General features: G+C 56.9%; 16 protein-coding genes across 16 annotated transcripts; 7 read left to right on the plus strand and 9 right to left on the minus strand.

Annotated features, from left to right (window-relative positions):
• Positions 1-5: 5 nt before the first annotated feature.
• Positions 6-655, minus strand: BDY17DRAFT_324704 (uncharacterized protein; the record flags this gene model as incomplete). Its single annotated transcript, XM_033737249.1, has 2 exons — positions 6-414; positions 486-655. The coding sequence occupies 2 exons, from the start codon at positions 653-655 to the stop codon at positions 6-8; spliced, it is 579 nt and encodes a 192-aa protein (XP_033588987.1).
• Positions 656-702: 47 nt separating this feature from the next.
• On the minus strand, positions 703-2289 carry BDY17DRAFT_159628 (uncharacterized protein). The gene is made up of 2 exons (XM_033729699.1): positions 1476-2289; positions 703-1416 (listed from the first exon to the last, which is right to left on the minus strand). Exons 1-2 carry the CDS (start codon positions 2092-2094, stop codon positions 998-1000), a joined length of 1038 nt encoding a protein of 345 aa, XP_033588988.1. The 5' UTR covers positions 2095-2289; the 3' UTR covers positions 703-997.
• Positions 2290-2511: 222 nt separating this feature from the next.
• On the plus strand, positions 2512-3311 carry BDY17DRAFT_324706 (uncharacterized protein; the record flags this gene model as incomplete). The annotated part of the gene is made up of 2 exons (XM_033737250.1): positions 2512-2637; positions 2709-3311. The coding sequence occupies 2 exons, from the start codon at positions 2512-2514 to the stop codon at positions 3309-3311; spliced, it is 729 nt and encodes a 242-aa protein (XP_033588989.1).
• A 505-nt stretch (positions 3312-3816) lies between these two features.
• Positions 3817-4365, minus strand: BDY17DRAFT_251305 (uncharacterized protein; the record flags this gene model as incomplete). The annotated part of the gene is made up of 1 exon (XM_033731158.1): positions 3817-4365. The coding sequence occupies one exon, from the start codon at positions 4363-4365 to the stop codon at positions 3817-3819; it is 549 nt and encodes a 182-aa protein (XP_033588990.1).
• A 632-nt stretch (positions 4366-4997) lies between these two features.
• BDY17DRAFT_298504 (transcription factor S-II, central domain-containing protein) lies at positions 4998-6453 on the minus strand. Its single transcript, XM_033733749.1, has 2 exons — positions 5544-6453; positions 4998-5394 (listed from the first exon to the last, which is right to left on the minus strand). The coding sequence occupies exons 1-2, from the start codon at positions 6344-6346 to the stop codon at positions 5268-5270; spliced, it is 930 nt and encodes a 309-aa protein (XP_033588991.1). The 5' UTR covers positions 6347-6453; the 3' UTR covers positions 4998-5267.
• Positions 6454-6568: 115 nt separating this feature from the next.
• Positions 6569-7663, plus strand: BDY17DRAFT_159759 (ribosome recycling factor-domain-containing protein). The gene has a single exon (XM_033729701.1). The coding sequence runs from the start codon at positions 6586-6588 to the stop codon at positions 7429-7431; it is 846 nt and encodes a 281-aa protein (XP_033588992.1). The 5' UTR covers positions 6569-6585; the 3' UTR covers positions 7432-7663.
• Positions 7664-8177: 514 nt separating this feature from the next.
• BDY17DRAFT_310904 (fructose-bisphosphate aldolase class-I) lies at positions 8178-9260 on the plus strand (the record flags this gene model as incomplete). The annotated part of the gene is made up of 1 exon (XM_033735488.1): positions 8178-9260. One exon carries the CDS (start codon positions 8178-8180, stop codon positions 9258-9260), a length of 1083 nt encoding a protein of 360 aa, XP_033588993.1.
• Positions 9261-9373: 113 nt separating this feature from the next.
• BDY17DRAFT_252238 (uncharacterized protein) lies at positions 9374-10333 on the minus strand (the record flags this gene model as incomplete). Its single annotated transcript, XM_033731239.1, has 2 exons — positions 9374-10168; positions 10226-10333. 2 exons carry the CDS (start codon positions 10331-10333, stop codon positions 9374-9376), a joined length of 903 nt encoding a protein of 300 aa, XP_033588994.1.
• Positions 10334-10497: 164 nt separating this feature from the next.
• BDY17DRAFT_159788 (uncharacterized protein) lies at positions 10498-10986 on the minus strand. The gene has a single exon (XM_033729702.1). It carries the CDS (start codon positions 10849-10851, stop codon positions 10537-10539), a length of 315 nt encoding a protein of 104 aa, XP_033588995.1. The 5' UTR covers positions 10852-10986; the 3' UTR covers positions 10498-10536.
• A 135-nt stretch (positions 10987-11121) lies between these two features.
• Positions 11122-11844, plus strand: BDY17DRAFT_317123 (histidine phosphatase superfamily; the record flags this gene model as incomplete). Its single annotated transcript, XM_033736067.1, has 1 exon — positions 11122-11844. One exon carries the CDS (start codon positions 11122-11124, stop codon positions 11842-11844), a length of 723 nt encoding a protein of 240 aa, XP_033588996.1.
• Positions 11845-11889: 45 nt separating this feature from the next.
• Positions 11890-13111, plus strand: BDY17DRAFT_334988 (Alpha/beta hydrolase fold-3). Its single transcript, XM_033737919.1, has 2 exons — positions 11890-12574; positions 12647-13111. Exons 1-2 carry the CDS (start codon positions 12214-12216, stop codon positions 12991-12993), a joined length of 708 nt encoding a protein of 235 aa, XP_033588997.1. The 5' UTR covers positions 11890-12213; the 3' UTR covers positions 12994-13111.
• Positions 13112-13345: 234 nt separating this feature from the next.
• Positions 13346-15165, minus strand: BDY17DRAFT_324713 (major facilitator superfamily domain-containing protein; the record flags this gene model as incomplete). Its single annotated transcript, XM_033737251.1, has 4 exons — positions 13346-13868; positions 13927-14424; positions 14478-14511; positions 14574-15165. 4 exons carry the CDS (start codon positions 15163-15165, stop codon positions 13346-13348), a joined length of 1647 nt encoding a protein of 548 aa, XP_033588998.1.
• Positions 15166-16050: 885 nt separating this feature from the next.
• On the plus strand, positions 16051-17955 carry BDY17DRAFT_252143 (lysophospholipase; the record flags this gene model as incomplete). Its single annotated transcript, XM_033731229.1, has 3 exons — positions 16051-16709; positions 16769-17066; positions 17131-17955. Coding segments are annotated over 3 exons (1782 nt in total), but the record flags the coding sequence as incomplete, so codon positions are not given.
• A 286-nt stretch (positions 17956-18241) lies between these two features.
• Positions 18242-20615, minus strand: BDY17DRAFT_251388 (uncharacterized protein; the record flags this gene model as incomplete). Its single annotated transcript, XM_033731170.1, has 5 exons — positions 18242-19549; positions 19605-19943; positions 20100-20381; positions 20435-20449; positions 20556-20615. 5 exons carry the CDS (start codon positions 20613-20615, stop codon positions 18242-18244), a joined length of 2004 nt encoding a protein of 667 aa, XP_033589000.1.
• Positions 20616-21131: 516 nt separating this feature from the next.
• Positions 21132-22698, plus strand: BDY17DRAFT_298513 (C3HC zinc finger-like-domain-containing protein). The gene has a single exon (XM_033733750.1). The coding sequence runs from the start codon at positions 21194-21196 to the stop codon at positions 22598-22600; it is 1407 nt and encodes a 468-aa protein (XP_033589001.1). The 5' UTR covers positions 21132-21193; the 3' UTR covers positions 22601-22698.
• On the minus strand, positions 22699-24608 carry BDY17DRAFT_298515 (nucleotide-diphospho-sugar transferase). Its single transcript, XM_033733751.1, has 6 exons — positions 24396-24608; positions 24288-24332; positions 24206-24217; positions 24135-24153; positions 22922-24075; positions 22699-22857 (listed from the first exon to the last, which is right to left on the minus strand). The coding sequence occupies exons 1-6, from the start codon at positions 24462-24464 to the stop codon at positions 22831-22833; spliced, it is 1326 nt and encodes a 441-aa protein (XP_033589002.1). The 5' UTR covers positions 24465-24608; the 3' UTR covers positions 22699-22830.
• Positions 24609-24682: the final 74 nt, after the last annotated feature.

Raw genomic sequence — 24682 nt, forward strand, 5'->3', positions numbered from 1 at the left:
ATCTCCTAATCGCTGCCCGAGCCGCGATCAATGTCCTCTCCCAAATCATTGCCGTCTTCATCAACTTGAGGGTCATACACTTTTTTCTGCATCACATCCATCCACTCCTCACTCACCTCAGCAAATGATCGCTTCTCCCGAACGATACCATGGTAATGATCGACGACTTCCAGCTCGCGCTTCTCCCAATCCAGAACGTAAATCCACTCACAAAACGTCCGATCATTCTCGAAGTTGGTATAGTCAATGAGATGCGACAGCGTCCCCTCCAGAATGGCCTGCAGACAACCACCATCTTGCACCCAGCGGAGCGTCGTGTACCAATCGTCGAAGCGGCCTAGATTGCGATCCGTGAAGCCGGCGGCGGCGTAGCGGTTTGCAAGGTCCTGGGGGACGGGATCATTCATCTTGACCCTGATATTGTGCGCGCAATGTTAGTCTTCAATGACAAGATGTAGCTCCCGAGGGAAGTGGCATCTTCTCACCACTCAATTTTCTCGAGATTCTCAATCATTTGCTGAATTTGGGCGCTGTTGAGACTCTTGATGAAGCTGACAAGCTTCTTTCCCAGGCCCTCGGGGTACGAGTCGGAGTGGTTGTAGGTTCCCTTTTTGCGGCCGCGGATGATGAACGCCAGGAGTCCGCGAGTGCCCATGGTCGAATCTGTATTGCGATGTCGATTGTGTTCTTTTGTTGAGTAGATGTCGAATCGTTCATCTTCTACGAGGTGTTGGGTGGTATTTGTATAATCAGGACGTCGCACATACCGCCTGTGCCGCTGGCCTGCACGCCGACGAGCCGCTCGCATGTGTAACGTCCAATCAGGCAGCCGCAGGCTGCAGCAGGCTACAAATCCAATGCATCGGACCCCGATGAGCTAACGCAGGCGGAAGAAGTACCGCTGTGACAAGTTCAGCACAGGTCGCAAAGACTAATCGAACAGCTGAATTGAGAGCTCAAACTTCGTACGTGTCGTAAAACTCCACTACCACGCCTCTCACCGAAGCGGCTCCGAACTCCCTCGCTCCCCACGCTGCTGCTCGCTTTGCCCCTCCTCAGCCTCACGCTGCTGCACCTTATCCTGATCGGCGTGTTTGGCGGGATCGAAGACGTAGATGGGGAATTCTAATCCGATGGTTCGCTTGACGATGACAGGCAATCTGCTCCAGATGCCCGGCGGCATGGGAATTAGGATGCTGGTATCGTGTAGGTACTGCTCGTACTCAGGCCAACCTCTGCCCTTCTCGTAGCGCTTCTTGGCTCCTGGGCGTTCTTGGAGGGTGAGGCCTGATACAAACATGAGCAGGAGGGTGAGGAAGATCCAGCCGAGCATGCTGCTGTAGAGGGCTGCGTATGCTCCGGAGCCGGACGGGATGTTGCCGTATGAGGCTGGGGTGATGGCCATCATGAAGATTGCTAGAAGTTCGATTAGCGTCTTGTATCAAGTCTCAAAAGCTGCTGTCGAGATGACTTACCAACTTGAATGATAATCTCTCCAAAGTAGTTCGGGTGCCGGCTGTACTTGAACAAGCCCACGTTGCAGACCGCGCCAGGCTGCTGTCCGCGCTCACTCTGCTTGAATCGATACTTCTGGATATCGCTCACGGTCTCCATGGTCAAGGCAATCGCAAAGAAGATAATCGCAATGATATCCGTCGCCTTGCCGAAGCTCGGCTGACGATACCGCAGTACATTCGGGCTGTTGAGGATCGTCACCGGGAGACTCACGACCCACACCCACACCATTTGCGCCACCCAGAAGCCCAGAAAGGGGAAGAACTTGTCGCGCTTGTCATCGAAGCGGTCGTCGCTGCCCGTCTTGAGGATGCGGAAGAGGAGGAAGCCGGAGAGCCGAGCGCCCCAGAGCATGATGAAGATGGACGTTACGATTTGGCGGGCGGTGGTGGTGCCGGAGAGGGAAAGGGTGAGGATGGCGAGCCAGATGAAGTTTGTGCCGCCCATGAAGTCGGTGAGTTTGTCGAACTTGAAGCCATATGCGAAGGCAAAGCCGATAAGCTGGTAGCCGATTGTGACGAGGAGGGTGATTGCTAGGTAGTAGTTGTCCAACACGTGGACGATGGGGTGGGTCGACATCGTTGCGGGAGCAGAGTGTCGCTCGTGGATGGACGGCCTCTGTAATGCTGGGGAGGGCTGGTCCTGTAAGTGATCAATAGACAAAAAGAGGGAGAGAGGAAGTCACTGGGGAAGATATACTACATCACGACAAGCAGTACGAGATGAGCGCATACATACGGCGTTCTGTGCCCGTACAGCCTCCGTCCGCCGCTCACATCTCACCCGAGATCTGTATCACCCCGACGTCGTCATAGACTCGCGATAGATTAGAGTTGGCGCTAACTTGATCGGGCCGTCGATGCCGAAGCTGTCACTTTTTGACCTCATCGCGCTTCGGTTTGCGAGCCTTCGCAATCCTTTGCTCTGCTTAGCAGCACCGCGCGAGATCTGCCAGCATCCCTTCTCGCCACGCCCCATCGCAGAAGATGTGCGAGAATGGTAGGGCAAGGTGCTGCCAGGCGTGCTAACGCCAAGCGATCGAAGGCCAAGCGCGACAGGAAGAACGCGCAGCAGCAGCACGGAGCAGTTGACTCCACGCTCCCGGTTCCAATCATCACAGAGGTAATTTGGCATCTCTCTGCCTGAGACACTCGAAAGGTAGGTACTGACTCTTCTTTCTTCGCGAATGTAAGGACGATCTCCTAGCCTTCCAAATCTCTCACTTCGGCGATGACACCAAGCCAGACGTGTGGTTCGTGGACGCCGAGACTGCGGTGAACCTCGATCCGGCGTTCGAGGATGACGGGCTCGGATACTACGAGGATGGAGTGAAGCGTACACTCACCGACGAGCAGATTGAGATGTTCAGACACAGTGAGATGGAGGCGCTGGCAAGAGAAGAGCGAATACGAAAAGCCAACGACGAAGAGCGTGCCGATGCATTGAACGAGATTGTCACTGGAGCGAATCTGGAAGGAAGACGGGGTTCGCTGGCCTCCAATAACTCCAGCGTGGAAGATGATCTGCTCGACCTCGCACAAGCTCCTTCGCCAACTCCGCCACTATCAATCATCGAAAGACAGCGATCGCAGAGCAGCCGCAGCCGCAGCGAGACTTCTTCATCGCAGCGAGGAAAGGAACGAAGGAAGCAAGAAATTCCATACAAGGATCGCCACAAGCGCAAGTGGGAGGGCTACATTGGGGACACCGATCCGGTCGAAGGATCGCGGACGCATCGCCGTATTGCCCGCGAGATGGACGAGCAACAGGAGGCAAATGTCGACCTGGACTATTGAAGATGAACCAGGCATTACGACCCCTCGTGGACTTGACCTCGGAGCAAGGCGATTCAACGACCCTCCTCGATTCGGGATACTACAGCGTTCACGGTCCTTCCACTACCGGTGAGTACATTTCTCACTACCTCCCTTTCATGCCCTCAACGTGATGAAAAAACTCAAGTCATCCTTAGACGTAAAGCTCCGCGATTTGTCGGCTCTCGGGTCTGGTCTGTCTACAGATACTCACCCAGACTGGCGTCTGCGCCCGCTGCTGTCGACTATAATCTTCTCTCTGATAATAGAGTGGCCACTGATCTCTACCAACGAGATGCTTATTCTGTCGTGGGAGGTGAAAGCTGACCATTGCACGCGCAGATGACAATCGATGACGGAGCTTCGTGAGCCCCGATGGTGGTGGTATCTACTGAAGATGCACTCCCGCATCTTTCTAGCTAGTGTGTTGAACGCAACGCCAATATGACGACCTCGCGAAAATGCAATACCCACAAAGATCCCTCTCTCACGCGGGCCCCTTCCAATCATACACTAGGCGTATCCTCTCATCCCGATGCCCCGGCTTCCTCGCCAAAATCCTCCTCACATGCTTCCTCATCCCCTCCACCTCCGCAAACCCCCAAACCTGCCGCGCACTCCACCGATCCGTCACACTCTCCACATACCCCTCCACCACCTCCCCCTCCACACAATCCGGACCCCAACCCTCCCGCAAATAATCGTCCTCAATCTCGCCCAGCGTCGTGTAGCGCGACTGCCCGCTCACCTTGCCCCAAATCCAATTCGTCTTCTCCCCCGTCTCCCAGTCCATAATGCGGTCTTCGAAATTCCGCACCCCGCCCGTGGACACCTGCTCCTGGTCGAGGTGCAGCGCGCCGTCCGGAGAGGTGTATTGTTTGAGGGTGACATCCACAGTGGAGTAGGCGACGGCTTGGCGCACGAGGAAGTTGACGCCTTGCATTTTGAGCACGCTTTGCGAGGAGTCGGAGAGGTGGCGGTTGAGGGTGTAGGTGCCGGAGAGGTTGGAGATGGTTACTTCGGTTGGGACGGCCATGGTGTGTAGAGAGGTTGTGGCGGCTTTGCGTTGCGAGCCGAGGAATGGTTGGGAATGCAGTCGTTCGCTTTCGTGGCTTTGGACGTAGTCGAGAAGATGGATGCAGCAGTCTAGCACAGGTCTAGAAATCGAATCTGTCCGCCGGCGGGTGGAAAAGTGAGAAAGGAACTGTGTCGACAGCCGGGGTGGGGTTTCTTCATCAATCTCTGATAGCGGGAAAAAATTAGGTTGTGAATGAACAGCAAGGGATGGAGACCAGTCAATATGACTTACATCCACTCTATGCGGAGAGTCTCACTCTGAGATCACAAGCTCATCAGTGCACAAAAAGCATCGATCGCAGCAGCCTCAGGTTTCCATGATTCAAAGCGGAGGTGATCGGATACAAGAGCGTCGATGAGGATTTCGTGACTGGGTGTCGATGCACAAGGGCGTCGGTTACCGGATGAGATTCCGAGATGCAGAGAATGTATTCAATGAAGGCATGCTTCAGACAGTTGAGGTTCTTTTTTCGTGAAACAAGAGCTGGGGCGCCCAGTGGCGTAGCTCACCTCAGCTTGTTGGGCGCCGCCGAATGAGGCAAGTGAGCACAAGCGGGGGCCAACATCATGTTGCATAAAAATAATGCCGTGCTCCAAGACAATATGGCGGATGTTCTCGTTACGGCAGGATGGATTGCAAAACGGCACACATTGTAGGTATACATCGAGCGCAAACTACTTCACTGAATGCCACCCTGCCCCAATTCCCACGTGACTCCAGGACACCATGCGCTTATGCCCTCCCGCTCACCGCCCATGAAAGTCATGAAAACAAAAGCCTCCCAGTAGCTCGTCTCTCGCCGTCCACCGTGGTAGTACCCGCGTAATGACCCAGCTCGGCTGTCACGTGACTCCGGCCGACTAGGAGAACTTCCAGAAATGGCCGCATACCGTGCACTCGCAGAAGGCGGTCATCGGTTCGTCTGCAGAGCGAGTCTGAGCCAGCGAGTAGGCGACTTTGCTTTGCTTGCATTTGCCACATTGTAGTCTGGCAGGAATGGTTAGCAAAGGTTGGAAGTTGGGGAAGGAGAGCGATGCGCCGGACGCAAAGAAGACCTCACGCTCCATTGCCCTCTCGAGCAGCGGAGCATGAGGTCTTCCCTGTATCCTTCCCGGCATCTCGAGCGCGAGACATACGTCGTAGAGATACTCTTGTCCTGGGACGGCGTCATAGACTTGTTCATATTCTCCTTCGCAATCTCCTTCTCCTTCTTGCGCATCTCCTCGCTCTTCAGCTCCTCGCTCGACATGCTCACAAACCTCTTCGGCTCAATCGCCCGGCTAAACACATCCTTGCGCAGCTCCGCGTTTTGCTTCATCTTGAGGTTCAAATGCAGCGAGCGCATCTTCTGCTTGTACGTCGTGCTCGTCTCGGGCTGGTAGAGTTCGAATGCCGCGGCTTCCACGCTCTTCGATACGGCCAGGATGTCCGCCGGCGCTTCCTCCGACATGAAGGCTAGCCCATTGTAGATGAGAGTGATGCTACCATCTCGAGTCGGGTTGCCGGTAAGCGCAGTATCGACGCCGTCCTCTTTCGCATTGCGCTTCTCCGGCGCAACGGAGAACTTCTTCGGCGCAGGCGGCGGCGGCGCGAGGACCTCCTTCTTCGGCGCCGGGCTGTTGGTCTGGCTTCGCAGATCGCCATTCAGTCCGTTCTTCCCCGGCGTGCCCGTGACGCCAGGCTTCTTAGTCTTGACATCGGCCTTCCACTTGTTAATCAGTTGGGATGCGAGGAGCGCGACTTTGGAGTCTTTGCTTGAGCGGAGCTTCGAGACTGCTATGCCGATTTTGCTCTGTCGAAGCAGGTCTTCGCTGGCTTTCCATTTCTCGAGCGGGGCGAGGAGTGTGAGGAGGGTGGTGGAGGGGTCGCCGCCGTCGAAGGCTTTGCTTAGCTGCCGGCTGGTTTCTTGGAGTTGTTTGACGTCCATGGCTGCCGCCATGCTGGCTGTGTGCTCCGACGAGTGTTTTCAGGCGGAAGAGATCGGCGGAGAGGCGGAAGGAGGAAGTAGCGGCGCAGCTGGCTCGTGGAAAGCAATTGATGTGGTGGAGGTCGAGGCATGTGAAACAGCCACAGACTGCGGGCGAGTTGTGGCGCGGCCAATCCACGCTGACTAAGCGAACGCGGCCGCGGTTTTTGTGATATTCAATGTTCTCTTTCTACTATGCTCTCTCGAGCAGCATGGAAGCTCATCGAGCCCTGGCACGTGTTGTACAGCCTGGCCAATGGCCAAGGCTCGTACAACGGTGTTACTCATGCGCTGTCTATCGAGAAATATCTCCTTTCATCCCGACAACGCCTTCACCTCTCACCTACACGATCGGTATCGCACATGAAAGCAGTCGCATACAGTCCAGAGCCTTCTCGACCTCGCCATGTCTGCTCAAGAAAGGCGGCAAAGCTGCTCGCGAGGAGAAGCAAGCGTCTTCCAAGACCGAGTCTACCGTTGACCCCTTCGACTTCTCCGCCCTTGAGTCCGAAATCGCAAAAACCATCGAGCACATGAAAACCGAACTTTCAAAGCTAAGAGGAGGCGGTCGATTCAACCCGGAAGCTCTCGAGAACCTTCGCGTTCGACCGGAGAAGAACGAGAGTCAGACGGTCAAACTCAACGACCTCGCCCAAGTCATTCCCAAGGGCAGGACGGTGCAGATATTGGTGGGCGAGAAGGACCACGTCAAGCCTGTCACCACCTCCATTCAGTCATCCAACCTATCTCTTACGCCGCAGCCTGATCCAACAGGGACCAATCCTTTGCTGCTGGTCATCAATGTTCCTCCTCCTACGACTGAGTCGCGACGCGCGGCGGTGACGGAAGCCGTGAAGGCGGGTGAAAAGGCGGCAACGGGGGTAAGGGATGCGAGGGGGAAGCAGCAGAAAAAGATGCGAGCAATGCAGTTGGACAAGAGTGCGAGACCGGATGATTTGAAGAAGGCGCAGGGGATGATGGAGAAGGTTGTGGAGAAGGGACAGGCCGAGATGAAGAGGGTTGTTGATGCTGCGAAGAAGGTGTTGGAGAGTGGATGATTCGTCGTCCTGGGCGGGTCGTTGAGTCGACTGCGGCGAAGACTAGCTCACGACTCGGGGCCTAGCAGTTTGGAGAGAGCGATGCTGGACTTCGAACGGCGCCACTTCGAATGCTTCATCAAGCACTCGACGAAGCCCAAGCCTACCCGACAGAGCTTCGGGAACTCGCAGGCGCATTGAGCAAGCCCGAATGGCTACTCTCCGGATACTCATGAGTCTGCAAAATCAGAAGAGCTGCGCAAGTAGGTAGCTACCTATGCTATCCCGCCGTCTTGAATACGACTGGCGTCAAAGTTCAACAAGGCCGAGGTATTCGAGACCAACCTTTCGACTGTCCCATCTTGCGCCCGCACCCACTGTGCAGCGGATAATACGACGATGCAATTGTCGGAGATCAATGCGACGTAGATCGATTATTGTCGACAACAATCGCTTGTGGTAGGTCGTGGAAGATGGACGAAACCGCGATATGCGCTGCCCCGCAGTCCATCAGCCTTTGGACCCGACAGCTTCTCGAAGGCGCTTGCCCCGCATTTTGGGGTGATCGATGGGGAAGAATTTACGTATGCGGTTGCCGGATGAAGTCATACGGGCACAGCTCCCATCACGGTTGCGCGGTTCAAAGGAAAAGAAAAATATGTTCCTCGTTTCCGGTTTCGACTTGTCCAACATCATCAAATCTCATTAAACGCGCTCTAACGAATTCACCGAGCAATCCAGAGACACCCACGATCACAACCACAAAGATGACTTCCCTCAAAGTCCAGCTTGAATCCTCCCCGCCATTCGAGCATGCGGCGGAGCTGCACAAGACGGCCAAGGCCATGGGCGCCCCCGGCAAGGGCCTCCTCGCCGCCGACGAGAGCACGGGCTCCATTAAGAAGCGCCTCGAGAAGGTCGGCAAGGAGAACACCGAAGACAACCGCCGGGAATGGCGAGACCTGCTCTTCACCGCCGACGGCGACATCGAAAAGCACATCTCCGGCATCATCACGTTCGAAGAGACGTTGATGAACCACAGCGCCCAGCTCGAGTCCAAGTACAAGGGCAAGACGTTTGTCGACATCATCAAATCCCGCGGCATCATCCCCGGCATCAAGGTCGACAAGGGCACCGTCGCTCTGCCGCGCACCAACCCGGAGGAGACAACGACACAGGGTCTCGACGGCCTGCTGGACCGCTGCAAGCAGTTCTACGAGCGCGGCGCGCGCTTCAGCAAGTGGCGATGCACCTACATTGTCTCGCCTACCACGCCCTCCGCCCTGGCCATCGAGGATAACGCAGAGGTGCTCGCTCGCTACGCTGCCATTTCGCAACAGGCGGGTCTGGTGCCCATCGTAGAGCCCGAGGTGCTCATGACGCACGACCAGTCCATTGAGCGCTCGCTCGAAGCGCACATCGCCGCCTACTCCGCCCTCTTCAACCGCCTGGCGCTGCACAAGGTCGACTTCCAGGGCCTCGTGCTCAAAGCGTCCATGGTGGTGCCGGGCGAGAAGCACTCCAAGGGCAAAGCGGAGCAAGTCGCCGACGCAACGCTGCAGTGCCTCTCCAAAACCGTTCCTCCCTCCGTGCCGACAATTGTCTTCCTGTCGGGCGGTCTGAGCGACAAGGATTCTATCGAGTACTTGAATGCTCTTAATAAGCTGAAGCAGAAGGACCCGAGCATTGCTCCGTGGGCCCTGACCTTCTCGTACGGCCGTGCGTTGCAGGGTGTGGCGATGCAGGCTTGGGCTGATGGCAGCGTGCAAGACAGCCAGAAGAAGTGGGTGGATCGTGCGCAGTGGTCGGGCGAGGCGGCGGAGGGCAAATACAACGGCGGATGCCCATGATCGGGTGTGCAATACGTGGCTCAGAAAGAGAAGTATGAGCGAGAATCCCAACTGTTGAAGGTATCTAGTCTTTGCCGAAGCACTCAAACATGATTGTCTATCGTCTCGGTAAATCAATCGTAGAAACACGTCTCCGGCTTATGCACGCAGATTTTCCCACTCGCATCACTCACGAGCACAATTTTCGGGTCCTCCTTGCTAGCCTTGACATCCTTGCCATCCACCTTCTTCCCCTTGGTCAACACCTCCTTGACCTTCCCCTGCACGTAGCCTGGCATCGCCTTCCAACTCGCCGCCTGGCCTTTCTTCGGCAGGCGGTCCGCGGAGCCGCGTTTGCCTGGCTCTTTGGCGTCCATGTGTTTGGAGCCGACTTTGCCTGGGGGTGCATTGCCCTCTTTGCCTTCTTTCGCGGGTGTCTGCTTTTGCTTCTTCGCTGCGGTGCCGCTGCGAGTGGTAGCCGTGGAGGAGGATTGGGAGCGGGTGGATTTGCGCTTTTGCCCCGTGTTGGCCTTGGGCTGGTCTTCTTCCTGCTCTTCCTCTTCATCATCCTCACCATCCTCCTCCCCCTTCTTCCTCTCCTCAAACGCTTCATCCTCCTCCTCATTCGCCTCCTTCCGCTTCTCCTTCGCCTTCCCCGTATTCCCCACAAACTGCTTCCCCTTCTTACTCCCCGCCTGCTTCTTCTCCTCTGTTTCCTGCTTCTCCCCCTCGCTCATCTTCTCCCACGCCTTCTTAGGCAGGTAGCGCTTCTGCGTGCCGTCCGCTTTCTTCGCATTCGCCGACCCTTCTTTCGTCTGCCACTCTTCTTCGCCCCACTTTTCGAGGTGCTCCTGCGATTCGTCCTGGTCGGATTTGGAGGTGGTGTAGTCGCCGCCGCGCTTTTTGTATTCTTTGGCCATCATTTGGGCCTGTGGGGGGAGAGGTTAGTGAATGTTTCGTGTGGAGGTGTGCTATTGTTCATGTACCTTTCGAGCACTCCATTGCCCTGGCGCGCCGCCTTTGTCGCTCTGCTTGAGCTCTTCTTTGACTTCTTCGCGGAGCTTTGGGTCGGTGTATTTTCCTTTGGGAGGCATGGCTATTGTTCTGTGCTTGACAAGAGTGTTTGAGAGGAAAATGAAATACCACACGCACTGTTGTAGGAAGAAACGAGGAAAATAGAAAGTTGGAACACCCTACCGGTTTGTAGCTACTTGCCATTGATGTTATCTCGTCATGGACTTGGAGTTGCTGGGTATATGGAACAGATGCCGTATGGGTGACATCACGACTCGGTGTCTCACAGCACGCCCAGGAGAATGGACTGGTCACCGCCCCCGGATTCCCAAGATCGTTCCTGCAGATCGATCTGAGCTCTAGCTGCATGCAGCTTAGAGCAGCATTGATGGCTACCCACGTCCATCCTTTTCATCGAAACTCTTCTTCTCGTACCGTTGCTCATTGCAGACGGTGCAAACTGATGATTATCGAGTATCTGAAGAACGTCCTCATAAGCCTCAAAGCTCCCTGCGAGCATCGTTGTATCAGTATGTGAGTGTCTTAATCGCAGCTCTATCGCGCCTTCCATTCGCATCACTCCTGCCGTATCCTGCATTCACTGCATCTCATACCTTCCTCTCCTGTTAACACGCTCTCCTGCCCGCGGTAAGATCTGTGACCAACATTTCATTCGTCCTGCGCTTCACTCCACTCCACAAATCGCATTTCCTACACCATCTCCTAACAAGAAAATGCCCTCTTCGTCAACCTGGCCTCCGTCATCCAGCAATCCCTGAGCTTCCTCAAATTGAAACTCACCGAGTTCCTCATCCACCTGCGAACCAAATTCCGTCCTCCTCCACCGCAAACCTCCTCCACCGCGACCATGACGCCCACAATCCATTGCGTGCGCCACGGCCAAGCCTACCACAACCTCTCCATCGCAAACCACAACATCCACGACCCCCTCCTCACAAATCTAGGCGAAGAGCAATCCCGGCGCCTGCTATCCAACTCCCCAGCCCTGCAAACCGCAGACCTAATCGTCTCCTCCCCGCTAAAACGAACGCTCTACACCTCCCTCCTCGCCTTCGACTCCCTCCTCGCAGCAAAAGAAACCCGCATCATCGCCCTCCCCGAATTGCAAGAAACCAGCGATCTCCCCTGCGACACCGGCTCGCCGCTCTACGACCTCGCCACAGAATTCGCTCATCAACCCGTGGACTTCTCCCTCGTTAAACCCGACTGGGACAGCAAAAAGGGCAAATGGGCCCCCTCCGCCTCCGCAATCGAGAAGCGCGCACAAGAAGCGCGCACCTGGCTCCTGCAGCGGCCGGAGCGCGAAATCGTCGTCGTCACGCACGGCGGCTTCCTGCAGTACCTCACGTCCAACTGGACGTCGACGAACTGTACCGAGATTGTGCGGGCGGTCGGGTGGGCGAATGCGGAGTGTCGGTCGTACGTGTTTAGTTCGGCGGATCCGGGGACGGCGTGCTTGGTGGAGACGGTGGAGTCGAGGGAGAGGCGGATGGGGAGGGAGAGGGGGCTGGATCATAATGAGAAGACGCAGCTGAAGCGCACGGCGACGGAGGAGGGGCTGAAGGCGTAAGGCCTTGTGTTTTTGGATCTGTGGATCGCGCTTCGCTTGTGATGATAGTTGTCCTGCTCGCAGGATGTCGTCAAAAGCAGCGTGCTGCCTCTTACTTAGATCTTGTCCGCTCATTGTCGGACCTACTCAGCGCGATGTCATGTTTCTCCCCATTCGCCGCACTGGAGAGGCTCTTTACTTTGAGGCCTCCAGTCGGCTGATCACCGTCAGGCCACCCGACTCGTCGGACCTTTTGTCTTCTTGCATACCTCATATGATCGTCTTCGCCCCGCTTTTCAGCTGGACACGTTGAATTCCTCATGAGGCTGAGCAAGGCCAACCGTAACAGTCAGCCAGCCAGAACATTCAGCCGAAGTAGATTCGAGTGGCATGCTCGCCACGATAGAACAGTACAAAGTCAAGAGCACCATACACAGCCTGTCTCCCATCATTCACCCTCCCCATTACCAAGCAGATCAGCGAGTTCTTCCTTTGAAAGTGCCGCTCATCGTGCACTTGCACAGCGGCGGCTGGATCCTCGGCGGAGCGTTTGGGTACGAGAGGTTTGTGTTTGAACTGGTGGAGCGGACGGGGTGTGCGCTGGCGTTTCCGGAGTATACGCTTGCGCCGGAGAGGCAGTTCCCGGCGCAGCAGGAGCAGTGTTTGGAGGTTGTGCAGTGGTTTGTGGAGCATGGGCCTGGGATTGTGTTGGATACGTCGAAGGTGGTTGTTACTGCGGATAGTGCTGGTGGTAAGCTTCCCGTTCAATTCGTAATGTTTGTATGCGGGAAGGGGCATGTTGTGCTGACGGGATGGCGTGTAGGTCAATTGGCGCCCGCAGTCTCCATCCTGAATCACCAGTGCTCCCTGAATCTGCCCATCGCGCATCAAATCCTCCTCCACGCAGTGGTGAACGCAGCCAGCCTAACCAACACCTTCTCGCAATTCCTCTTCCCAAACGGCCCCTTCCTCACCACCGCATTCATAGAGGAAATCGTCAAAAATTACTTCCCCAACGAGCAAGCCCGCCACGAAATCACCGCCTCCCCGGGCCTGATGACGAAGCAGCAGGCCAGGGAGTTCATGCCGCCCACGACCATCATCACCTCGCAGAGCGACTGGCTGCGCGACCAGGGCCAGGACTTTTGCCAAGTTGCTGCAGCAGGCTGACGTGCGTTGCGCCGTTCTGCAGGATGTGGCGTGCATTCATGATGTGGAGATTATCCCCGTGGCGCGCGAGAGTGCGACGGCGCAATTGGTGATGATGGCGATTGCGGCCCAGATTCGGGGTGTGTTGTTTGGTGGTAGTGGCGGGGCTGGGAGAAGTGAGACTGCCTCGGAGAGGGTTGGGGGATTGAATTAGGTCGCCATCTTGAATGGCGCGCCCGATGGGAGGAAAGGATACCAGTGATTCGAAATGCGCTCCGTGGGCGGACAGGGCATAGCTTCGTCATAGCTTCGTATTCGAATATCTCGTTTCCCAGATAGCCAGTTCAGACGAGTAACTTTTAGATTTTCACGATTAATCCTCCTTCTTTTTCACCGACGCCCAATTGGTAAACGCAGCGCCAACGATCGCGGTACAACTCAACCCCAGCGCCAAATAGAACGTCTGCTCAATCGACTCACTGAACCCTCGCGTCACTTCCTCCAGCTTGACCCCAGTAAATTGATGCTTAATCTCCGTGAGGCCCAACGTTTCGATGCGCGTGACATTCGAGCCCGGCGCCAACGCCTGCAAATTAGCGGACAGGCGGTTCGTAAAAATGGCTTGTGCAATTGCGACGAACAGTGCCGGGCCGAAGTTCTGGAAGAAGAGCATGACGGCTATCCCGAGCTGCACGTCGGCTTTGGGGAGAGTGGTTTGGATGGAGGTTTGCGGGGCGCCGAAGCCGAGGCCGGACGCGAGGCCGACGAGGAAGAAGGAGCCGACGAAGAAGGGGATGGTGGTCGAGGAGGACCAGGTTGTGAGGAGGCCACTGCCGATGGGGAGGAGGATGGCTGTGGCGAACATGAACGGGGTGAAGTATCCAAAGTACGAGGTCCTGTGACGGAATCAGTCAGTAGCGCACGACGAGGATGATTGTGGGTTGTTCGACGCACCCGCCGCCTGCAGACATGAAGCCGATGATGGTGCCGATGAGACATGGCAGCATCAGGTAGCCCGAGCGGGCTGGCGAGTACCCGAGCACGGCTTGGAAGAAGGTAGGCGCGTAGTATTCCTGGACGGCGAGAGCTCCTGAGAGTGCAGTGATGAAAAGGGCGCCAGCCAGGACGTTCCGATCTTTCATGACACGCAGCGGGAGAATGGCATCGTCGCCTTTCACCACTTGATCGATGGCGAAGATGCCCAAGAGGAAGGCGAAGACAACGTAGAGGGCGATCATCTTGGGATTGTTCCAGGCGTACACGATGCCTCCCCAGTTGAAAGCGATGAAAAGGGCAGTCAACGAAGGGATGAAGACCAACGTGCCGGTCAGGTCTAGCTTGCGGACGATCTCTCGTCCCGTGAGCTTTGGTCGGTTCTTGCTAGTTTCTGGGAGAAAGAAGATCATGGCCAGTATGGCTGCTCCGCCAACGGGGAGATTGATCCAAAAGCACCTGGGTGATGGTTAGCTTCGAAGAAGTGTAGTCAGGTATGCATGGGGACGAACCAGCGCCAAGACAGGGTTTGAACAATCACCCCTCCTAGAGGCAGCAAAGCAAAGTCAGCAAGACAATGGAAGTGAATCGCAGGGGTGATGACAGACCGATAGGCGGGGCGGCGACGTTTGACACGCCTTCCACAAGGCCAAAAACGGCACTCAGGAGCGGACGGCGAGACAGTGGGAGGATGGCAACCATGATGGTGAAGAAGCCGGCGGCGGCGCCAGCCAAACCGACACCGGTGACGGCCCTGCCGACGACAAACATAATAGAAGAGGAAGCAGCGGCGCAAAGGACGGAGCCACAAAGGAAGATGGCGGTGGAGGCGAGGATGAGGGGCTTGGTGGGGAAGATGGTGTACATTTTGCCAAAAGCAAACTGCAGGGAAGAGGATGCCAGGCGATAGGCGGTATAGTACCAGCCCACATCGGCAACGGTGTGGAAATGATCGGTGATGGAAGGCACTGCGGTGGCGATGATGTTTCCGTCGAGGGCGGCGAGGACAAGGACTAGGGAGACGGCGAGGAAGACGACGGAGACGATGGTGAGGGGGGGATACTCGGTCTCATCTGGAGGAGAGTTGGAGGGGTTAGAGGCGCTGGCGGCGTCGGAAGTCCCAAGCACATCGAGTTCAATGGCCCCGGGGGGCTCAGAGACGAGGATGGCGCCTTTGTGGACCGTCTCGATTTGCGACATGGTGTGTTAGGTAGGAGGTGAAGTGGGCAATCGAGATGAAGTGGAGTTGAGAATTGGGGCGGCGAAAGGGAAGAGAGAAGTCGAGGCTTTATCCTGCCCGACTCGACATGTGAAAGGTGGCCAAACTTCGAGCGAAGTGAGCACCGTGTTGCAGCATGAACGCCGATGCAACGGGTTGGACCATCGGTCGGAGTTGGAGGGCGAGGCGAGGCAGCAACTCCGTCGAGGAGAGGTTCAGCTGCAACACGGCGTGGCCCGTGCCCTGCAGTGCGCGCCACCGACCACGACGACACCTCGCCAGGTAGCCTCATCTCGGCCCATCTCATCTCGCCCAAACCACGATGGAGTTGGAGATGGCTTATGAGTTGTGTGATGTGGTTGTCCGACAGCCTTGTAGGCAAAGGAGTGGCAAGTAAGGCTTGGGACCAAGACGGGCGCAGCGGCCGGCAAACGGCAGAATGTGGCAAAGGCTCATCCTCCGCCGTGGGTCCTACCAAGACACGGCCACGAATACGCGACGTCACACGTAGCACCTCTTGTGGCTGTGGTATTACTGCTCACACACGGCACATCTCTTTATCGGACGCGGCGGATGATGGTCGGAGGTAGGGTGGGTCATTAATCCATCGTTCCAAGGCTTTCATCTCACTTCACTTCATCATCTCACTTCATCATCTCACCTCATCTCATCTCATCCCACTTCCCTTCCATCTCCCTCCTCACCGTGCGGCACCATGAAAGTCTCCTGGGCGACAACCGCGCTCGCCGTGGCAGCATGGTCTGCTATTACTGAAGGTGGGCCAAATCACTTCCAGCCAACTCACCTACCTCCTGCTCAGCACATTGACAACCTTCCCAGCAAGAGCCATCGCGGAAAAAGAGATCGTCGAACTGCTAGCCCGCGCATTGCCCGCCAACGCCCCGCATGGCTACACCCCTCAAACCAACGCGTGCCCCTCCACTCTACCAAAGATCAGAGCAGCGTCATCGCTGTCTTCGCAGGAGACATCATGGCTCTCGACCCGCCGAAAGGCCATTCGTACCCCCATGAAGAACCTGCTTCAGCGCATCAACATCACCGGCCTCGACACGAATGCGTACATCGACAATCTCACCGCCGCCGCACTGCCTACCGTTGGTATCGCGGTCTCAGGCGGAGGCTACCGTGCCATGCTGAATGGTGCTGGAGTACTCCAGGCCTTTGACAGTCGCACCCCGGGCTCCACTGCGACCGGCCAACTCGGAGGCCTGCTGCAATCCACTACATATCTCTCCGCTCTTTCCGGTGGAGGCTGGCTCGTCGGATCTTTGTATACCAATAACTTCACCACCGTCAGCAACATCCTCAAACAAAACGGCAACGCCCCGGCCGCCTCCGATCTCTGGCAATTCGAGAACTCCATCCTTGAAGGCCCGGATGCCAGTGGTCTCCTTCAGGTAATCAGCAGCGCCAAGTACTACGCCGATTTGGTCTCGGATGTGGAAGGAAAGAAAGATGCAGGCTTCAACGTCTCCATCACCGACTACTGGGGTCGTGCGTTGTCGTAAGTTCTGCCGCGTTGCAAAGAAAGGCTCCCCGACTAATCATAAACCCCTTCCACAGGTATCAGCTCGTTAACGCCTCGAACGGCGGCCCAAGCTATACCTTCTCTTCCATTGCCGACCAAGACTGGTTCTCAAGTGGCACCGCCCCCGTTCCTCTACTCGTGGCTGACAGCCGTGCCCCCGGCGAAATCATCCCCGCCGCCGATGGCACCATCTACACCTTCAGCCCGTGGGAGCTGGGCAGCGACGACCCCACCGTCTACGCCTTCGCCCCTCTGAAGTACGTCGGCACAAACTTTACCGCTGGCACCCCAGCGACCAAGAACTGTGTTACAGGATTCGACAATGTTGGCTTTGTGAGTAAACCATGCGCAAGTCCTACTCCACACCCTTGTATTGGATGGCTGACTCTTCCCATAGGTCATGGGCACAAGTAGTTCCCTCTTCAACGCCGCCTTCTCAGAGGTCAACGGCACCTCCACCACCGGCCTCTTCTCCTCCCTCCTGCAAGACGCCCTATCCGCACTAGCAGGCGACCTCAGCAAATCAAACTACGACATCTCCGTCTGGCGCCCCAACCCCTTCTACCACTACAACCCCAAAACCAACACCAACGCCAACAACGAGCAACTCACCCTAGTCGACGGCGGCGAAGACAACCAAAACATCCCCTTCCACCCCCTCATCCAACCCAACCGCAACCTCGACGTCATCTTCGCCGTCGACTCCTCAGCAGACACAAACGCCACCTTCCCCACCACCGGCTCCGCGCAAAACTGGCCCGGCGGTCTCGCGCTCGAAGCAACCTACCAACGCAGTTTCCTGCCCATCGCGAACGGCACAGGCTTCCCCAAAATCCCCTCGACAAACACAATCTTCAACCTAGGCCTCAACAACCGCCCCACGTTTTTCGGGTGCAATAGCACCACCTCCCCGCTGATCGTCTACCTCCCTAACGCCCCCTACACCACTACTTCCAACGTGTCGACTTTCGACCTGTCATACCCTGACGCTCAGCGCGACGCCCTTGTAGCTAATGGGTACGCGCTCGCGACGCAGCTCAACGGAACTCTGAATGCCGAGTGGCCCGCTTGCGTAGGCTGTGCGGTTTTGAAACGCAGTCTGGAGCGCGAGGGCCGCGCGACGCCTGCGGTTTGCGAGAGGTGTTTTGAGCGGTATTGTTGGGATGGAACGGTGGATGATTCGGCGCCGAAGAACTACGTCCCGGCTTTGAAGGGCAAGTAGGGTGGTGCGTGGCTTTGAGGGTTGAGGGTTTGGTGCATCGGTGGAGTTGGAGAGATTGAGTGTGATGCGTTCTAGCTAGTGGTGTAATCATAGAGCAAGCAAGCAAAGAATTCAAAATAGAGGGCTGTTCTTTCTTTCTCGCGCTCAAATGCCGCACACCTTTCACCCACAGAGTTGAGTAAGATACTTACGAGTAGAAACCCTCTCCACCTAAGATTACAATCAGCGAAAAAAACCACAAAAAATCCCGCGCTCCCTCAAACATTGGACGGAAAAACAAAACAATTCACATCGGATTCTGCGGCACCCCCCAAGCCCCCGCGACACCCCCCGCACTCGGGCCCCCGCCGCCCGCCCACGCAATATTGCCCACATTCAGCTCGGGCGCCGGCGTCGACATGTCCTCGAAAATATTCTGAAACTCCATCCACCAGTTGAGGTTGGAGTTCGAAAAGTCCAAATCGGAGAGGGCGGTGGGGTTGGTGAGGTCGAGGTTCATGGGGTTGGTGGTGTTGGGGTCGAAGGGGGGAAAGGTGGTGGTGTTGTTGGAGAGGGAGTGTGCGGCGGCGGCGGCGTTGTTTGGTGGGAAAGCGGGGGAGGGGTAGAAGGGGTTGATGATGGGGTAGGGGCTTGTGGGGATGGTATTGCTGGGGTGCAAGGGGAGTTGGAGGGGTTGTTGATGGGATGGGGGTGAGATTTCGGCCGAGCCTTCGCGGTGCTCGCGGAAGGCGGTGGCGGTTTTGTAGAGCTTTTCAATCGGGCGCCAGAGCATGCCGCTTTGCGAGTCGGCGATGACGCCGCGGAGGCGGAGGTAGGCTTTGTCGACCGCGAGCCAGGCCTCGTTGGCGAGCTCGGTGTCCCGGATCGCGCAGAGGCCAGCGAGCGCGACGGCCAGCGGATGCCAGGGCACCCATGCGAGCCATTGGAAGGGTTTCGTGGCGGCGTCGGTGTACGTGTCTTCCGAGGCGCGGATGGAATCGAGGGCGAGTTGGAGGACGTAGGGGCTGTCCACGCGCGGGGCGGTGCTCAGCGGGTGTTTGCGCATGGGGCGAACGGCGCGAAGTCGATGCGAGGCGATCATGGATCCGCACACGTGCTTCACAAAGCGGTGGTAGGGATCGGTGGGGTCGATGTGGCGGAGGTACTTGTCGTTGATGTGTCGTGCAAACTCGTTGGCGGCGGCCAGCCGGTCTTCCCAGGTGTCGCCGCCGCCGGGCTTCGATTCGGAGCGCGCACTGAAGCGCAGCATGCTACTTGCGGAGTCCACCGAGATGACTGCCCAGCTCATCGATGTCAGGCCTTCTCTCTCCGGCGGAAGCGTCTCGGAAGATTCGTTGATATCAGTGTCCTCGATATTTAGAGGACGTGGGGTTTCGGATGGGGCGGAATCGATGAGCAGATCGGATGATCCTCGATCCCAACTCACAAAGACATCGGTAAAGCGGATGCTATGCCAAAGTCGCCGTCTCAGTTCGGTGATGAAAGGGGTGCGCGGGATGGCCTCGCTGTGAAGTCCGGAGGCGCGAGCAATGCGCACAAGGATGGCAGCCATGGTCCATGCGCGCCGACTGGAGTCGATATATCGTGAAGTGATCTGGAAAGCAGCGTGAGATTGGGATGGGGTACGAGGCAGGGAAGCGTGGACTTACAGTATATGTGGTAAGGGCTTGTAAAGTAGCGAGGTCGCTCGTGGTGAACAAGTCAGCTTGAGCCAAGGCAATGTCAACCATCTTGCGAAAGATCTGCGACTGTGCGTATCGAGATTTGCCGAACATCATCTGACACTCATCTTCCGAGAGGGTGTTGGAGGCGGCGAACCAGATGGCGGCCTTGACAGCGTTGTTTCCTGGGGTAGAAGGATCGTGGCCGAGGTAGGGCTTCCCTTCGATCATGAAAGCTTGCAGCGAGGGCGTATGGTAGATCTTGGAGATGCGGTCGACGTTGCTGCAAAAGGCATCGAAGAGGACGGCGGAGGCTTGGGGCGAGGGCTCTGGCAATGCACCAGGCATGACATAGATCATGCCAGGAGGGCAAACGAGCAGCTCGTACTCTGCGGAGTTCGAAGGGCCGCTGGCAGATGAGGGCGAGGTGGCCTGCTCGTCCTCCGTCTGGTCATCCTCAAGCGCATCCTTCAGTGCTTGAACTTCGCCAGTTAGAGTAGACCAGAACTGGCTGCCGATATATTTGCGGACAGCAGGCGAGGCCGCGCCCTTTGTCTCGGCCACTTGACCGGCACCGTTCATGGAGGGCCCCTCCGTAGCTAAGGCAACATCGCCGCTGAGATTTTCCACGAGGTTTTCGAGCTTCGAAATGCGATTGCGCAGTTCCGAGTCGACGGCACGCTTGCCAGAATGTCGCGCTCGAGGCTTGCGCGAGCTCGCGACGCAATGCAGATTGGACCGTACACATTGTGTGCACGGGAAGTTCTGTGAGAGGTTAGTGCATGGGCGTGCCTTGCGAGCAGGCAGTGCTTTCGTACGCGGTCGCATTTAATCTAGTGAGATTGGTCATTAGTAGGGTTCAGAGGGGAATATATGGCACTGGTGTTTCGAGCGCAGAGAGCTGATGAGTCAGTTGCTCGAGCTGCGCGATGCACGTACCTTCTTCCTCTGACACGCCTGACACGCCAGGCGGATGTGATTGTCGGGAGAGTTGGACATGTGCCCTCGTGTGGGCGAGTGGTCCACGTCGGTCATATTGCGGTCAGCCATGGGGTGCGCGCATCACGTTGCGCATCGGTGTGTGTAGCAACGAGCTGAAGTCGAGACTGCACGTGCACGGGACTGGAAGTATGGGTCTATGACTAATCAAAGGCCGGCGGCGCGAAGCCGGAAGGTGCAAGGGTGGTCCAATGTTTAGGTATCAATGAAGCAAGAAACATCCGACGTTACGGGCGAGTAAACCACATATCATTTGAGGCATTTATGTGGCTGGCTGCATTGCTGGAACTTGCCGTCGTCACTTGACCGAAGGAAAGGTTGCATCGCCGACGTGATGCGGAAGTCCTCCGATTCCGAGCCGACTGGGCTTGGCCTCGACGAAAAGTAGCCGCGAGCCGGCTGGGGAGATGTCGATTTAGAGTTCAGCCGGGCCACAGGCAGCCGCTCCCAGCCGAAGTCCAGTCGCATCGCGTCACTCCACGACGCCAAACCTTATTGTCCGAGCCTCGTTGTTGTCCATTGTGGGAGCACCATCAACACATCTTCAGCCAGACACTGCACCTTCTCGACACGGCACGATGACGGCCATCGCGACGAAGAAACGCCTCTATACCAAAGCCCTCGACGCCCTCTCCAACAACTCCCAACTTTCCCTCGCCCCCAGCATCACCGAACAAACAAAGCGACCATTGACGGCCATCGAAGCCTTCGACGAGGCGAGAGAGCGTGCGAGCAAGAGACTCCGACAAAGTACATCCAGTGGCTCACTCAGGCCCATCTTCGTCCCTTCCCATGCTACGACCACGCGCGGTAAAGACGACTCGATATCCAAGGATCCTCCCAACTACTCGCCGTGGTCTCACGAGGCCTTCCTGAAGAGATTGAAGACCTTTAGCAGCGTGAGCTTATGGCATCCCAAGCCTGAAGCAATCAGTGAAGTGGAGTGGGCGAAGCGAGGCTGGGTCTGCACCGGCGTTAACACCGTTCAGTGCAAGGGCGGGTGTGAGAAGCGACTGGTCGTGAGTCTCGAAACTGCATCGAGGAAAGAGATTGCAGAGGAGCAAGGGATCGACACAGACGCCGCCGCAGAAGACGACGATGCAGACGAGTCCGCTTTCGAGCAAGCGCTCACAAACCGCTACCACGCCTTGATCATCAACGGCCATGCAGACAACTGTCTCTGGCGCAAAGCCGGCTGCAAAGACGACATCTACCACCTGCAAGTCGTGCGGCCGTTCGTCTGGCAACCCGATCTCCGCAAACGCTTCGAATCCCTTCTAGCAATCCCCTCTGCGATCGAGAAGATAGACGTCACATCCTCTGCCGACACCACCGCCGACGCACCCTCCACTCCCCCCTCCCAACTCCTCGCAGACCTCTCCCCCTCCCTCCTCGCAGACCTCGCGAAACCCCATGAAGCCACCCCCTACCTCCCACCCAAAGCCCTCCAAATCGCCCTAAACGGCTGGCGCGCCTCCAAAGACGCAAGCACCGAGCTCCTCCACTGCGACGCCTGCTTCCAACGCATAGGCCTCTGGATGTACCAGCCCGACTACCGCCCCTCCCACCACCTCTCCCCTTCCACCGACGACGACGACGAGAACGAAGACGACAACTCCAGCGCGGCGACTCTCAACCTCACCACTCTGCACCGCGAACACTGCCCCTGGCGCAACGCGGAGTCCCAAAAAGCGTCGGGGAGTTTGAGCGGGTTGAATGCGGCGCAGATTTTGTTGCGTGTTGTTTCCACTGCGGCGAGGGATTGGAGAAGGAGGAGTAAAGTTGCGGAGCCGGTTGCTGGTGCTGGTGAGGGCGAGCAGAATGAAGGAGAGGCGGAGGCGGAGGCGGAAGAGCTGGAGCCTTATTCGAAGGAAGATGTGGAGAGGCTGGATAAGGAGCGCGAGTCGCGCTTGCGGCGCTTCAAGAGTATGTTTAGTATTAAGAGGAAGGGCACGAAGGGGTCTGGGGCCAAGGTGCAGTCGTGAGAGGATCTGTTGTTGGGAGGGGGCAACACTGCGGTGATGAACCTGAGACGGGGACAATACGATCTAAGGTACTCATATGTTGCAGCAACGGTAGATGAATATCGTACTTATCCTGCAAACATCTATTCATCGCGAGAAAACACGCTGAATGCAACGCACCCCCATTATCTATGCTTCAATCTGATGCACGTTCTCTTCCAAAGGCCGTCGGGCTCTCTTCAGCAAGGCGTTTACATGATCACCTCGTTTTGGACGTCCTGCGTATGTGTGGTCAGTAAGGACAAACATCACTGGAATGTTGCGAGGACACAATCTACTCACCCGCTTCAACTCCTTGAACGGCAAGCACACGCAGTTTTGCACGCGCACCTCATCCGCCACCGAGCATTCCTTGCCCAGAATGGTGATGCTCTGCACCTTGACCCCATTCTTCACAATGCTCGTGCTGTGCTCGCGCACCGGTGTCGGCGTGCCTTCGACACGAGCCCACGCGCCCACACGGCTGCTCCATCCGATGATGGAGTACAAGACGCAGGCATCGTGTCGGATCTCTGCATCCTCGAGCACGATCGACTCCTTGATCCTGGCACCGGCGCCAATGACTGCGCGCGGGCCGATGCTGACGTTCGGGCCGAGCTTGGCGGTGGGATCGACTTGCGCGGTTGGGTGGATGAAGACGGGCGGGAGGATGGTGGCGGAGGGCTTGGCGAGTTCCTTGGACTGCGTCTGGAAGGCCTTCATGAGGTAGAGGGCGTTGGCGGGGACGGCGGAGCCGGCGGTCTTGATCTGGCGCCAGAAGTCCTTGGTCTCGAGGACGTAGAAGCGGCTGGTGTCGGCAAGGTCCGAGAGGATGTCGTGCTCAAGACGAATGGCTTCGGTTTTCTGGTCATCATCGTCGCCCTGAGGAACATACTGGCGATCGAGGGCGTCCGAAGAGGGGTAGCTGACGAGTCGAGGGCGCTCGGAGCGGCGGGTCATGGCGCTCTTGATGCTGGGGAAGATGGCCTCGGTGGCGAAGAGGTAGACGCCGCAGTTGATGAGGTTGGAGATGAACGACTCCGGCTTCTCAACGTAATGCAGCACTCGCTTGCTCTGCGGGTCGCTGACGATGCAGCCGAAGTTGGTGGCGGAGTCATTGGGTACTCTGGTCCCCAAGATGACGGCTTCGGCGTCGTTGGCGTCGAACAGTTGCTGCATCTGCTCGAGCGGGAAGGAGCAGCAGACATCGGCGTTCAAGACGAAGAACCTGTCCGGTCGGCCTTTGAGAATGGCATCGCGGAAATGGTAGAGACCACCAGCGGTGCCCAGAGCTTGGTACTCGCGGAGATATCGGACGGAGATGTTGGAGTGGGTCCGGCCGCAGTCTTTGATGAAGTCGCGGAAGACACTCTCGTCGTAGTAGCCGACGATGAAGACCTCGCGGATCTCGGGAAGCTTTGTGATTGCGGCGAAGCAGTGGGAGATGATTGGGTGGCCTGGAAGAAGTCGGTCAGTTTCAGCCTAAGGGCCAATGGGAGAGTGTCCGTCTGCATACCGGCGACTTCGAACAACGGCTGCTCACATTAGTACAGTCATATTGCGGAGGAGGGAATGCTAGCTGCTTACCTTTGGGAGATCCTGCAGGGTTGAGATCGAGCAGTCAGTGGTTGGGCGGATGATAGACTTCAAAATCATATGCGAAGCTCACCAAGCTGAGCGGTCTGAAACGAGTGCCTCGCGACGGACCACCGACCTATTTCGGAGAGACGAATTAGACTGCGTTCGAATCGGCTGAACAATGCTGTGGTCAACGTACGAGGATGACTGCTTTGGTGGTTGGAAGACCGCCCGCCTTGCCTCGCACAGGGACCTGAAGACTAGCCATTGCCTGCTTTTCGTTTGTGATGTCTCAGAAATGTCGTCGGAGCGGTGTGCTTGAAATATCACTTGCAGGGATCGAGCAAGTAGAACCAGGGGACTCGTGCAATGGGATGATGGATGAAAGGGAAATGCTACTTGTCAAGAATTGTGGTGGTGAAACACAAAAAGCTCAGTCCACCACACGCGCAAGTCGAGACCCCGTGCCTGCGCTAGCGAGAAGCT

This window comes from Neohortaea acidophila (genome assembly GCF_010093505.1).
Source record: "Neohortaea acidophila strain CBS 113389 unplaced genomic scaffold BDY17scaffold_6, whole genome shotgun sequence".
In the NCBI taxonomy this organism is placed as follows: domain Eukaryota; kingdom Fungi; phylum Ascomycota; class Dothideomycetes; order Mycosphaerellales; family Teratosphaeriaceae; genus Neohortaea; species Neohortaea acidophila.

Bases quoted from the DNA above. Each gene is read 5' to 3' on its own strand.
- BDY17DRAFT_159628 (XM_033729699.1), bottom strand. From the start codon at position 2,094: ATGTCGACCCACCCCATCGTCCACGTGTTGGACAACTACTACCTAGCA. The intron at 1,417-1,475 runs GTAAGTCATCTC...TCGAACTTCTAG, and splicing joins AGAGATTATCATTCAAGTTG to CAATCTTCATGATGGCCATC.
- BDY17DRAFT_298504 (XM_033733749.1), bottom strand. From the start codon at position 6,346: ATGGCGGCAGCCATGGACGTCAAACAACTCCAAGAAACCAGCCGGCAG. The intron at 5,395-5,543 runs GTATGTCTCGCG...CATTCCTGCCAG, and splicing joins GACAAGAGTATCTCTACGAC to ACTACAATGTGGCAAATGCA.
- BDY17DRAFT_159759 (XM_033729701.1), top strand. From the start codon at position 6,586: ATGGAAGCTCATCGAGCCCTGGCACGTGTTGTACAGCCTGGCCAATGG.
- BDY17DRAFT_159788 (XM_033729702.1), bottom strand. From the start codon at position 10,851: ATGCAGGATACGGCAGGAGTGATGCGAATGGAAGGCGCGATAGAGCTG.
- BDY17DRAFT_334988 (XM_033737919.1), top strand. From the start codon at position 12,214: ATGCTCGCCACGATAGAACAGTACAAAGTCAAGAGCACCATACACAGC. The intron at 12,575-12,646 runs GTAAGCTTCCCG...GATGGCGTGTAG, and splicing joins TACTGCGGATAGTGCTGGTG to GTCAATTGGCGCCCGCAGTC.
- BDY17DRAFT_298513 (XM_033733750.1), top strand. From the start codon at position 21,194: ATGACGGCCATCGCGACGAAGAAACGCCTCTATACCAAAGCCCTCGAC.
- BDY17DRAFT_298515 (XM_033733751.1), bottom strand. From the start codon at position 24,464: ATGGCTAGTCTTCAGGTCCCTGTGCGAGGCAAGGCGGGCGGTCTTCCA. The intron at 24,333-24,395 runs GTACGTTGACCA...TCTCCGAAATAG, and splicing joins CCACCAAAGCAGTCATCCTC to GTCGGTGGTCCGTCGCGAGG. The intron at 22,858-22,921 runs GTGAGTAGATTG...ACACATACGCAG, and splicing joins CGTTCAAGGAGTTGAAGCGG to GACGTCCAAAACGAGGTGAT.